This window comes from Buceros rhinoceros, unplaced genomic scaffold (assembly GCF_000710305.1).
Source record: "Buceros rhinoceros silvestris isolate BGI_N320 unplaced genomic scaffold, ASM71030v1 scaffold41717, whole genome shotgun sequence".
Classification (NCBI taxonomy): Eukaryota; Metazoa; Chordata; class Aves; order Bucerotiformes; family Bucerotidae; genus Buceros; species Buceros rhinoceros.
In genome coordinates, this window is record NW_010423525.1 from 5,764 (window position 1) to 19,966 (window position 14,203).

General features: G+C 42.3%; 1 protein-coding gene across 1 annotated transcript in view; it reads right to left on the minus strand.

Moving 5' to 3' along the window:
* MAPKAPK3 (mitogen-activated protein kinase-activated protein kinase 3) overlaps positions 1-14,203 on the minus strand; it is a 43,476-nt gene that overhangs the window by 3,273 nt on the left and 26,000 nt on the right. The window contains exons 2-8 of the mRNA XM_010140438.1: positions 9,348-9,487; positions 8,333-8,397; positions 6,076-6,155; positions 4,907-5,033; positions 3,703-3,778; positions 3,403-3,527; positions 1,367-1,452 (exon numbers count right to left, since the gene is read on the minus strand). Of these exons, the coding sequence (XP_010138740.1) occupies positions 1,367-1,452; positions 3,403-3,527; positions 3,703-3,778; positions 4,907-5,033; positions 6,076-6,155; positions 8,333-8,397; positions 9,348-9,487 (699 nt within the window). The remainder of the gene's footprint in view (positions 1-1,366; positions 1,453-3,402; positions 3,528-3,702; positions 3,779-4,906; positions 5,034-6,075; positions 6,156-8,332; positions 8,398-9,347; positions 9,488-14,203) is intronic.

Consider the following 14,203-nt stretch of genomic DNA (forward strand, 5'->3'; position numbering starts at 1 on the left):
AAAAACCCCCAAACTGTAGCTCCTAGAGCATGCTTCCAGGGAATGGTATTCTAGCATGGCGCTCTGGTGCAGCAGAGTCTATAGACCTTGTCTCTAATCTCCTCCTCATTAATTGGCTATATGCGTATTTCAAGTAACATGTGTCGCTGTAGGTGGCAGCTTCCTTAGCTATTAGGCACTCATTCTGTGCAATTCATCGCCTGCTGACTTCTGAAACACCTCCTTCTGGGGACTTCAAACACTTAAAGCTGGAGGTATTTATTCTGAGCAGTGATTACATTTTTATTTGGTTAAAAAAAGACTTGGAAATATTGTCTGGATTCTGTTCTAGTTCTACAGAGTCTTTGTAACCTTAATTTCTCAGCTTCCACAACTCTAAATGAAGACATCTACTTCGTCAGGATGTTATATAGCTACATTTCTACAGGATTCCAAGGGCTCTCAGGTCTTCAAACAGGCATTATAGAAACGCTGACCATTAGTCATGCCTCTGATCCTGCCCCTTCCTCTGAGGGTCAGCATAGACAGAGAAAGCACTATGGGAGAAAAGGGCATTCTGTAGTACCAGGGATTCTGATCCTGGCTGACGATTTTTTGGGCAACGAGATCAAGACTGGTGTCATTGCAGGCACAAAAGTGAGAAGAATAATCTATTATTTTGAGTGACACCTACAGAGCAGAGATGATATCCTGAAACTCAGCCTAGTAACTCCTGGGATTCTTGTCTCTTGTTTGAAATAATTAGTATTGTATTATTAGATTTTTTTTTTTTTACCCAAAAATATTTTTTAAGGAAAAATAAATTCAACCAAGTCGCAGAATGAAACCTGAACGGGGACATGAATAGCTCTCTGTACCACCCTCTCTGGCAGACTCTAGGAGGGCACTAAGCCGAGACCCTTGCTCCTCCCCCATGTATTTCTGAACTCTGCCAAGGATGAGAATTCCCACTAAGCACAGCACTGTGTTCACACTAACGCAGCTATGCACAATGGTGCCTGAGACCACTAATAATAGCTCTCTTTAAATCCTGCACTGATGAAGTCAGTACATACAGTTTATTTTTATGTTTTTAAAGAGAGTAACACATGCATACGCTGCAAAGCCAACAGTGACTGCCGGCTCACAGAAGATATATATTTGGCTTTTGCTTCCAAGGATGCTATTGTGGGAGTCTCTCTTAGTGTGTCCTGTGGTAACACCAAAAGAACTGTGGTTCTACAGGCAAATGACCCTCCATGAAGGGCACAGTAGGTTAATTAAGATTTTTACAGTAATTATCATCCTTCTCTTGCTGTGCTATACGGAGCTATGTGTAAATTCTGAGTGCAAGAATTCATCCTGTAAAATGAGATGTGTAACTCACATTAATCCAGGGGTGATTCATAAATTGAGAAACTGTCATCCTCTCTGTTGGATCAGTCTTCAGTAAATGGCGAATCAGTTGTTTGGCTGAAAAACAGGACCAACACGGCATGTTGTAGTCTACTACTGTGTTCTCAAATAACCTTTGGAACACAAAGACTCACCTAATAAAGGAAGACAATTTTGCAGACCTACTTATTCCTGTTACCATGTTAAGAAGCCACGTACAGTGGGGTAGGTTACTATGTTTAAAGAGGCAGAACATGAAAACATCCCAAACGAGGTCAGAAAGACAGACGAAGGATTGGGGATTCCAGCTATGCTATTCACATCTCCAAACCAACTGTTCTGAGAGCAAGAACTTAAGAAAAAGAGAAACACGGAAACAGAAAGCTGCCAAGCTGCCTGTCTGAGAGATGGTGGCAAGCTTGGCATTATGGGCTGAATGAATGCATAAACTGATGTTGTGAGAAATTATAAATGAAAAAAAAAAAACTAGCACAGGCTGTGGAAAAAAGGACAAAGTTTTCTTTGACAACTGAGAGGCCACTAAAAGGACAAAGTCACAGGAATGATTGCACAAACAGGCAACACAGGATCTGCCAAAGCAAGAGCACTGAGCACTAAGTAACTGAGATATGAGATGATGAGAGTCTAGACAAAAGTTTCATTAATGCTAGCGGACAGACCGGAAACACTGCATCCAAGGGATGTTATTGAGAAAGATTTACATGTAACTTCCTTGGGGGAACCTAGAAAAACTTCTGAATACAAGTTTTGTTTTAGAAACATTGAATGCAAGATGATTAAATGCTTGTAAGAAGCTGCCAGACTTCAGAGACTTCAGTTTGTTGAGAGAGACTGCAAAGGAGTTTTACAGTAGAGATTACCTGGAGTCCAAACGTAATAGAAGGAGACCCCAAACAGAGAGATGATTACAGGAAGCTGGAAGGGAATTTAGAGGAAGCCTCCATAGATGATGCAATGATGAAATGATTAGATAAAGAAAACCATGACAAGAACAGTACAAAGCAGGGCAAAAAGATGCAGTGTGCTGAAGGTGCCTGATCAGCTTAAAAAACATACACATGAATGAGCTGATCTGCATAGGTCCAAAGGTAAAGGGCACCTGTCTTCATTCAGGCAAGCATAAAGGAACTCTACACATTTTCCAATGGTATGTTCTCTCACCAAGCTCCCCTAGCATTTTAATAACAAGATCCAAGGCCTACAAAACATTAAGCCATAAACCCACAAGTAAAACATCTTATTAACGTTCAGTCTATGCTGCAGAGGCAGCCATGAGATCCAATGATGGCAGTATTATCCAATGATAAGTTGTTATTGCTGAGCAGCAGACAATAACAGGATGCTAGCAATTGCAACATAAAGGGCTTGTACAAAGAAAAGAGGTTGCTGACCTTTCTCTAGTACGATGGGCAGGTGAGACTTCCGGTTTATGAGACTGTCAGAATAGAGGAATCAAAACATGCACTTTCAGGACACTGGTTTGAGCCCATCCAGGTCACAGCTGAACAGCAATTTTGGTCAATGACTTATACAAAATAAATTGTTGACCTTGATTTAAGTGGTGGCTGGCTAGTTCCCACATCACAAAAAGCTAGCATCAAAGCTTGCCATCCTTGCTGGCCGAATCACCAAGGAGGGCAAAGACTGAATGTGTTCTTAAGACAGTTTGCCTTTCTTCCAGCTCAGCTTGCATTGCAGCTGTCCTGGCAGTCTCCTTCCTCAGGATTAAAGACTTTTGTTTCCAGAGGGTTTAATCTCAGCATTCATTAGCACTAGCTGGAATTTGAAAGAAAGTTTTCAGTAGCCATTTACTTTCTGTAGTACTTGAATTGCTGACTAGTGTCTGAGTTCCCAGTTGTTCTCTGTGTCACCTTACAAAAAAAAAATTAAATTCTAAATGAAAGGGACGCAAAAACTAAGATAGGTTTTTAGAAATAGTCTCTTGTAAGCACGCCACCATGGCACAACACCACACACATACCCAGCAGCAGCAGTGAGCATTGTTACCTTCCTCTGATACTTCAGCCCACTCTGGATTGGGAAAACCATATTGACCCATCCGAATTCTTCTCTTCATCCCTGGAGAAATGGCTTGACCAGTGTTTGAGTAGAATGGAGGGAACCCACACAAGCTGTAAGAGCGGTCAAAAGAACTCTTATAACTAGGAAAGTCCTTTCACCTCTTAAGTCCCATACAAGCTTATATTCTTCTGCAGGTCACGTGACCCAGTCACTAATTACTTCTTAGCACAGATTTGACAAGACCTGTCCTTTTTCTGTTCATCGAGTCTCTTTCCAAATACTTACAGAATATATGTGATGACACCCAATGACCACATATCACAGGACTTGTCATACTTCTCAGGACCAAGGACTTCCGGGGCTGAAGATTAAAACCAGAAATTAACAGAGTACCAGGTATTTCCTTTCATCTCCATCACCTTATAAGGATGCGGCACACTTCAGCAACAAATATTTGAGGCATTAAAAAAATGTAACTTGAAACTGGTTAGTATTTTCTATCGACAAGTTCATAAACACATCTAATGTAGCTTTAAAGAGCAGAAATGGAGCTGGCAAAATGCCCTGTTCTTCACCTTTGTGTCTCTCTGCTCAGGAGAGTATTAAGATTAGAGAAAGCAGAAGGAGCTATAGCTAAATGTGTACAGGGAGACACTGCACTGAAAGAGGCAGGAGCATATGTTCAGAAATCAGAACAGAAAAGGCCTATTTGAGCTGTGATAAAATTTTGCACTATGCCCAGGTGGATTGTGTTTAGCCCAAGCAACTACAGAACACTGTCTTTTTCTTTGGCCTCCCAAAGCATTAAATTTTTTTGCTAAATAACAAAATTATAGAGAGATACATTTAGAGGGGAATTTTTTTCCCTTGGGGCAGGTGAACTGCCAGGGAGGTTGATTTTGTAAGGAAAATCATTCTCTAAGCATACAAGCAATCATGCTGGTTTATAAAAAGGCATTGAGAAGGGAAATGTCAGCTTGTATACATATGAATATAAAGGCATAAAAACATGTATGTGTAAATTTCTCAACATTTTATCCCTAATCCCAGATGAAAAAATACAGTAGAAAGCATTCTAAATACTGCTATTGTAATTATCTGCTGAAAATGAGTAACAGTATCTTTCAGCACAAAGAACTATAAAAACTTACATCACAGAAGAAAACTAATTCTTCCAAAAAATTAAGCCCTTTTGCCTCCAAAGACTGCCTCAGTCATACCATATGGTGAATGACTATTAACTCAAATACCACAAGGGACGTACTCCAAAATGAGTGCATAGAGGACATTCTGCTGTGGCATTCATTACACACTGCTCTGTCTTTAGACAAAATGCAGGCAAAAATTCAGCTGTGATCAAGGCACATTGGTCTTTTATCTCTAACTCCTCCATTTGCCAGCTTTAAGAAGCTTTACACCTGAGGCAACTCCCTAGAAGGGGAGGGATGACAGACTGAAACACAAAAGAAACACATCTTGTATAACTTACCCACGTAATAAGGAGTGTAACAGGGGGTCTGCAGTGCGTTTTGTACAGTGGTTTCTTTGGCAAAGCCGAAGTCTGTGAGTTTCAGTACAGCATCCTTCTCTTTAGAGGTGTACAGCAAGTTTTCAGGCTGAAAGGCCACCAAGAGAAAGGATGAACTGGACAGTGAGGAGACGTCTCTAATTAGCTAGAAGGTCAAACCATTCCCAATGTCCTGATCACTACCAGCATCTGGGTTTTCTCACTTCTCTCAAATCCCCACCACACCATGCAGAAAGCTCCCTCCCAACACATAGCGGTTTTGCTCAGACTAAAGATTAACACCCTTCTCAACACGGTATTTAGGAGAGCAGATCACAAGGCTCTCATCAGTCCAATAGGCGTCAAGTCTGGCTTGTCGAACCTCTCTCTAGTTGACTCCACTTACTAGGATTGTTCTGTCTGATCAACACCAGTCAATCTGACAGCACTCAGGTAGCTGAGGTGGAAGAGAAGCCATCAGCCAAACTCTCTATGAACAACTGACACAACTCCATCAGAAAGTACTGAAGCATCTGCAGAAAATTCACAAACTCAGAACTGAGGAACCATGCAGATGCCTCATTATGTACCTGCTCTCCTGCACATTCCATGCTGCTGTATCGCTGCACTAGAAATGCCTTGGTGCGGCTTTCTCGGCTTTGCTTATGCTGTGCACTTCACAGAAGGAAACCAAAACACCATACCACAAACCCTGTCAAATATCCACAACAAGATCTGGGTACAAACTTTAGCTAATAAAACACTGCTCCATACGGTAGTAACTGAGATCTTCCCATTAATAGCTGGCAAAGTCTGTACATAGAAGTATAGATGGCATCTAGTGTAAGTTCACTACAGGCAGGGTTATTTTCTTGTTAATTAACTGAATTGTGAGTTGGTAATACCTCTTTAATTAACCGTCTATCACCAGATTCTTCTGTGTTCTCTGCACACAACTGGAAGGCATTAGCATACATGAATATTCTGACCTTTGACTAGTTGTAAACTAGCTGTGAACAGATCTCTTCTCACACTGGCAGAGGATCAGGAACACTGACCATCTGATTGTACTCCTAGTTCTATTTAAACCACTGCCCATTTATTTTTCTGCCTCATGGTTTTCTTCCTGCCCACACACCTTCGGGCCTCACCTTGACGTCTCTATGGGCAATGTTCATTGAATGCAGATACTGGATGGCTGTTCCAATGTCTCTCATTATTTCAGAGGCCTCTATAAAGACAATTTTAGAGAAAGGTCACATTAACATTCCCACTGTAACTCAGGGACATGCTTGGGAATGCTTATGACTTACAAACAGCTTGCAGGAATACAGGGCTAGCAGCAAGACTAGAAAACCTAAAATTAGCCCTAACAGCTGTGTTTTGGTTTTGCAGGCAACCATACCCCCAGCTCCCAGGCTGCTCAGCCCTCCTCCTGAGCAGGCACTGCAACTGAACCGTTGAGACTCCTGCTTTTGATGAGCTTGTAAATCTGTGCTTTAATTTGCTCACCAGAAAAGAAGCAAGAGCAGAGCAGGTAAAGCAACACGCAAGACTGTGGAGAAAGGAGTCCCAACCAGGACATATCCCTGGTTGTTCAGGACATGTCCTTGGTTGTCCCAGATGGAAGTTTAACTTTCAGCTTCTAGTTCAGGGGTAACAGGAGGATCTAACAGATTTTCTAAAAATAGAGCAACATAACAATAATTCTAGGATAGGTCACATCTCTATTCCTCACTGTCTTTAGAAGTTTTTTCTCAGGAGAAACAAAATCAACAGTTCTATTCTGCAAAGCCCAACCTGCCACCTTTGAAATAACATGTTTCTAAAATTTAACATAACCCCAGTGGGAAATTGTAGTGGTTGGTGAGCTGCCTTGCAACAGCAGTTCTGTTGATGCCTGGAAGAGTTCAGTTACACAGGGGGAGGTTTCAGAGCAGGGAGGAGCCACATTCCCATTGTACTAAGTGACAGGGGAAACAATCATTCCATGGACAGGGAAACAATCAGCAACTTCAACCCGAACCTCCATCTTTTGCTTAGGTAGAAACCTCAGCTGCAGCAGTGAGAGAGAAAGGTAGAAAATTCTTGTACTATAACCTAGAATCCTTTTTCACATGGCTTGAGACTGAAATTACGCAATCTCAGGCAAGGACAATCAGAAAGCAGAAACACTCACCATCTTTGGGGAAAACCTTGCACAACCTCCTCCTGCCTGGCCCAGACGAAAACCCAGGCTCCTAATGGGAAGTTGTGGCTGATGCATAAACAGCCAGTGAACCTGGGGAATCCAGTGGAACAGGGCTCATTTATCTCAGGAAAGAATGACGGTGGGTTTTTTTTAACATCCCAGGTGATTTCTGAGTAAGTATTTAGAATGTTACACAATGGTATTCAATGTAGAAAAATCACATTCTTAGCAGAGTAGAGTCACTAATGATCATAGAACTGGTTTTCTACCTGGAATCCTGTATTTTAGAAAGGAATAAATAAAGTTCCTGAAAATGCTCGTTTTCACTACATGAACCTCTCACACCTCTTAAAGGATTCATCCCAGGCTAGGAAAGACAGGAGCAAAAAATGCCTGGCCTCTATACCGGACCTGAAGAACAGTCACAATCATTTACAAATTCCAGTGTACAGTTTTCTTCTTACAATTGTTTTCTCACAATGTTCATGACAATCACTAACATTTTCACTCCCAAGCAGAAATAAGCTCTTGTTTGTGGTGAATGGGCAAGGAAACCCACAGCCAAGCATGCCTGTGGTACTCTGCGAATAATAAATAGCAAAGTCAGTAAAAATGGCAAGACTATGCTAGAGCAAGCTCCGTCACTGACTCACAGCGGGTCTTTAAAACTTGCACATAGTCCCTGTTATAGATGAGTAGGCTTTTTTACAGTGTGGCTTATAACAAACAGTAGTAGTACTTTGAAGTAGGACTCTCAAACCCTTGAATAAGAGATGTTTCATCAAATGTCATTTGCTCGTTATCTTCCTCGCCTAATGGTATAGCTATGCACAGTGATGCCTGTTTGAGGGACAGCCAGCAGAGAAATCACAGGAGGAACTGCTTTGGTCATGTTAGAAGTGGTCTATCAGGAGACCAGGGACTAGAGTAACAGAAGCTGTGGTGGTTCAGAAATGGAGAAGCTGAGCAGATTTGCACGAAGAATTTTCCTCTAAACCTTACACATTCTGACTGAACTTGGCCAATTCTGGTAATTCCTGATTTGCAGGAACTTTTAAAAACCTGTTTAATACAGAGTTGGACAGAAAATTGAAAAAAAAAATTACAAACAAAAATCAAATAAATGAAAAATTCCTGTAAGACAAGTAAGCAGGAGGACAGAGAAAGGGAGAAGTAATCTTCCACAAACTTTAAAATAAGACTTGTGGTTTTTTTACCTCTCTCAGTGAAAGCTTGGTCTCCTCTCTCCTGGATTCTGCTAAACAGCTCTCCTCCCTCCATGCTGAAACAAAGAACAGAAAAAAAACCCACCTTACATGAGCGGAAAAGATCAAATTAACACGTGACTGCATCCACATAATCGCGCAGTACCATGGCAGGAACAGATCAGAAGGGATTACAGGCTGCCTGCCATGCCAGTACTTCCTAAACATCACACTCATCTGAATCAATGCACAAAGCCATTCTGATATGGAAACGTCCTGGTTTGAGTTAGAACAGAACTAATTCTGTTCAGAGATTTTACTTTTCAGCTAAGTCTCTTCTAACTAACTGCACTTGCTGAAGTTAACAGTATATTCTTGCAGACAATGTTTGTAGAAAACAAAATAGAAAACAAAACAAGGCCAAGGAGTTGTGATGCTTTCAGTTTAATGTATCCTGTCACAAGGAACATGACATACATAGTTGGGAAGTAAGATAAACTGGCACTGGGAGGCTGACAGTAATCTTGTTTTATGTGAGGGCTAGAGATGAAGAAAAAAAGAAAGAAGGAGCAAAGACACCAAAAAAAATTATTACTTCGTCCCCAGTGAAGAAGACAGCGACTGTGGTTCAGATCAAGGAGAGAACAGGAAAAGTCAAAACAGTAGCAAAAAGGATCCTGGATTTACATCTGAAGTTGGAAATCAATCACAAGCCAATCACGTAATATTTGTAGAGACCTATCTTTACAGACTGTATTAAGTCAGTGCTTTAACAAGGACAATTTCCATGGAGTACAGGCAAATTTATTTTCTGGTTAAGGATTGTCATTCTTCCATCATACAAGTTGGCTGGAGCAGCTACACATTTCCCTACCAGTCCCATACAGACAGCAAAAGGTTTGCTGTGCAAACCACAACCATGCAGCTCAGAAAGCTCACCTAACTCTCATCTAAGGCACCACATTCTCCCACTCCCTCCACTCCCGCAAAGAGCAGTGCTTGGTGGGGGGCTGCTGCTGGTCCATACCATTCCATGACAATGAGGAGGCATCTCTTTCCATGGTGTATATTCTCATAAACATCCAGGACATGTACAATGTGGGGACACCCTGATGCTCGCCAGTGATACTCTACTTCCTGACGGGCTTTTGGGTTGTCATACAGGAGCTGTAAAGAAAAAGAAGAAGAGCAATGTCAGTGAGACGTCATCATTTTGCTTTAAATTGGCACCTACACGCATTTGAGCTCAAAGATGGTGGCAAAAAAGGCTACTCTCAGCACTTTCTCTAGCCAAAGGATGCCAATCCATCACAAGACTTTCAGTATCTCTGGGCTGTCCAGCTACTTAGACTGAGGAACACAGAAACAACTGGTCCCTTGAAACTGGAAGGAGCTCACCTGGCAGTTAGGAGAGATTTTGAATCTGGGATGGAGACAGACCTATATCACCCACCTCTGGACAGGAAACAACAGGTATTTCCCTACTTGTTTGCAGTACTTGCAAACTGAGGAGAATCTCTCTGCTAAGGACAATAACTATCCCACCTGCCCTCCACCTGCTGGGAGAAGAGGACTTCTTGGTGCAATGCAAATCCTTCAAGTTCAGTGAGATTTAGAACAATGAGGACTTTCACGCTGATTCTGCATGTCCTTTTTAAATACTACACAAATTTCTGACTGCATCAGGGTGAGAAAGGGACCTTTGACAATCTACATGCTTGACCTCCTTTCCTCTGTCACATGCAAGGCCAGTTTATTTTAAAGGTGCTAATCTCTGCATGGGAGGTAAGAGCTCACCTTTCCTGATGAGCCTGCAACCTTGTAGACAAGAAAAGTGTCCTTTCCCACTTGAGGAACTGCTCTGTATCATACTCTGCAACTGAGCTTTTTTGTAACTGGGGCACATTGTTGAATCATGCCTTTGCCTTGTCTCTCTAGACACCACCAACACTTTGTGACAGAGACTCTCTCTTTACTGCACATTTATACGGTTCCTACACAATATGGCTGTGATCCAAGTTTGATACTTATGCCCTATAGTAATAATCACTGTAATGATGGAGCAGGCACAAAAGTGATGCTGTATAAAGCATTGTTATTGCATTGAAATAGAATAAAAAAAACAAGCGAAGAACAATGACCTCTGATTTATTTGCCTTAGAAAAGGACTACAACAACTGTGGGGGAACTGTTTTCAAACAGGCAAACAGAAAGTATCATTGCTGCACTATTAGGCCTTAGCCTGAAGCTCTTCTCACTCATTTTTGCTATCAAGTCCCAGTCAAAAGACAACTGCATGATAATTGCTGAAAACGAGTATTAACATGCAACCTGTCATTAGGGACTCATGAATCAGCCCAGGAAAATGAGATTGCTTTTTCATCCAACTGCCAAGCTAAGGTAAAAATGGTGTCACAGACATCTCTTGATATAGAGAAACACATGATTTAAAGGTCACCAGAAGGAAGTGGCAAATTCTGGTTTCTTTACTGATTCCAATACAGACAATTTGCATCACTGGAAAAACCAAAAGCTTACTCTTCTTTGCTGCTTCAACTTCCCCTTCAGCAAAGCAGACATAGTAATACAGCAAGAAAGGTTGTAACACATTATGAAACGCTGGGGGAGTGCTCGGGAACCACCGGACAGGAGGTAAGAGGCTTCTCTTCTTTTCCAGGCTGGGAACAGGAAAAGGGTGACGAGCGCTCCTCTGCTTAGTGCACATTCTTGTATTTTTGTGAAGCACAGAGAGGTTGCAGGAGGGGAGGAGTGGCCTCAGGAGGGCTGCTGGCCCCTTAGCTGAGTGGGCAGGGTGCTTCACCACCATGACCAACCTCCATGCTCCTTCAGCTCTGCTCCAAAAGCTCCAGCATGACACCACATTTTCAGCAGTGCAAGGAACTGAAGAAGCCTTCTTGCTGAGTTCAACGCCCTCGCAGCCAACCTACTTCTTCCACAGCTGTCATTCTGCACCCAGAGCACACCCTTTTGAGATCACTAACTATCCGCCTCTTCCTTCCTGCTCCAGCCTGGCTATGGCCTGATTTCCAACACAAATAGCTTCCTAAAGAAAGAGATGGCTCCAGTTTGGACAAAAAGCCCATTAGTGCGTCCAAGTGCAGTTGCTTTACTTCTTTCAGCCATCAGCCCATTCAGCAGCTTTTCCTTCACAGCCACTGTGCTGGTAGAACTCAGTGAAACTGTCAGCTCAGTAGAACTGTCTATCAGCATTTTCCCCTCTGCCCTTCTCAGTTTGGGCTGTTGCCTAGAGGTCTCTTTAAAAGTTCACTAAATTACGTGTGCTACAATAAAGCCTAAACACCCTCAGGACTAACCAGGCCATTCAGAAAAGCATCACAGGGTTTACTGCTTGGATATTACTGGATTAATGCCACTTTTGAGCAGGACACTTCAAAAACCTCCTCACCTATCCTGTGCAACTAATTAGACATAACCAGTCACTTTACTGATGTTAACTGCACTATAATCTGTGTATCTTGTGCTTGCACAGTGTGTAGAGGTTTTTTTCATGTTTGTACCAAGTGCTTATAAAAATTGTTCCACACAATTGAATTCTCACTCTCTAAAGAGCTTTTACAAGGCATTTTGACACACAAGGATGCTGCAGTTTCTTTTTTCCACCCCTACAAGCAAGTATACTCCTTAGTGCCAAGCTTGAATGTACTCATGTCAAGATGACACCTGGAGAAGCAGAGAAAAGGAAACGCAAAAATAAAGAGCAGATACATGTACTAAGCAACATCTGATGTATCAACCAACTGTTAACCTTTGGATTTCTCTTTCTGAGCCTTACAAATAAATTACATCTTTTCCTTATGTCTAAAACTGGAAGCCATAACTATGTGTTTTAAGACATCTTAGAGATGCAGACACCTGTAAAATGAAAGCCAGGCAGGGTTGAAAGCACCAATTTCTACAAAATTTAGGTGACGATTTAGAAGCACAGACTGAAATTCTAACCCTATGGTTCAATTTAACAAAATTGCAAAAACTGTAAATGGACATGCTGCCATCTTCCTGAGCCTGAAGAGAGACTCTGCTTCTGTGGCTGCAATAGCTTTAATAGGACTACGACCAGGTTCTCCTGACACTCTACAAAAGCAAAGAGGTAGTTGTGAACAAAACCAGAGTTTCAGGTAAGTTTACCAGCACTGTTGGTTCATGCTGGTTTGAGGAAAGAGCAGCTTTGTCAAAGTCTCACCTCAAGGAACCCCCAGTCGTGTCATCCCCCCAGAATTCCTACACAGTTCAGCTGAGTCACAGCTTGTCACGACAGGCTGTGGGCAGATCATGAACCAACCTTTCTCCAAAACAAGACAAAGCCAAGATACAAGCCCATCTCCCAATTTTTCATGAAGGCAGAGCAGTGAACCAATGCTCAAGGCAGTCTTTGCATAGCAGTGAGGGGATGCCCATGTGTGTGGTAAAGCAACACAGTTTGGAACAGGTGCCGCACAGTAGAAAACTGTGTTTTTGCTGGTGCTTGGCATTAGCAAACCACTGCCTAAAAGAAGCAGATGAAGCAAGCATTAACAGTTATTCACAGGGAGATCCCCAGAAACAGAGGCAATGGCAGGCAGGACAGTACAAGAACTCTAAAGCCCAAATCCCTAGTGATTTACTAAACTCTTCTCAATGGGTGGAACAGCTGGAGAGGGAAGAGAGCTGCACCATGGGGTGTGCTCAGCCTGTTTCTGAGGAACAATGGGATAGATGTCAGCAGATGCGCCAGGATGCCCTGTTAATTCAGGGCCTGGACAGTAGAGAGAGGCCTGAACTCCTCCAGTTTTGGGGTGATGGCCTGACTCATTTTAGTGAGCAGAATAAACTCTAAACTGCAGCTTGGGAGGCCAGCTCTGCAAAATTCTTCCCTGCACAGAATTTCTTCATAGGAAAAAATAAATGGAGACTAAAAAGTGACAGAGTATCTTCTAATTGCTTTTCCATTGATTCAGTGTTGTGTAGGCAAGGAAGGATAGCAGGAACCCTCTCACCTTAATGGTCTGATCTATAGTGGAAATAGCCTTCTAAGGATGCCAGAGAGCGGCAAGTGATTTTGCTGGACTCTGAAATTGTAACAACAGAGAGACAAGGTCTCCATGGGCACAGGTATGAAACTGGCTGAGGGCAAGAAGCAATGACTTCCCTGTGACTTTCTCTTTAATATGCACTAGCAGATTACTGTACACATGCTATCCGTTCCCTACAGAAGGGATTAGGATCCCCACATAGGCTTTTTTATTTATTTTAAACTTCAGCAATTCCTCCCAGTTCCAAACAGTTGCAGTGCTTGGATTAGGACGGTTACAGGCTCAGTTCTTAGAATATCACATCTGCTGCATGTTGCACATTAAAGCAGCCTCAAGCATCATTTACTTGCTTGCACCAGAATCTGAACTCTTCTTCAACAGACAAGCAGTTCTATAATCTCTATGCTATTTTCCTTACAGGAAGGCTTCCCATTATTAAAACAGAAATGGGACTAGCAGAAACTTACAGTCCTGGCGGTCCACAGCATGTAATGCTGATATACAGGCACTCAAATATAGCTTTATTTATTTTTCTAGTTGAGGAAAAAGGAGTCTCCACTCAGGTGTAAGTGGGTAAATGTCTAAATTCTTTTGCTTTCTTTCCTGTTTGTATGTAGCTGTTACAAAAACACTGAATCCTACAAATAAGCCTTGGAATCTAAATTCACACTGATGCACAGAAACGAACACCATTTGCTGTAGAGCAGCTCTGCCAGTTGTTCCTTATTCAAGCGGAGTTGATGGCAAAAGGAACCTTGGATAATGTTTCTTTCATCTCCTCCCTCCCCTATGCTACAAAAAGAAGGGGGGGGGGGGGGGGGCTCGGGGGGGA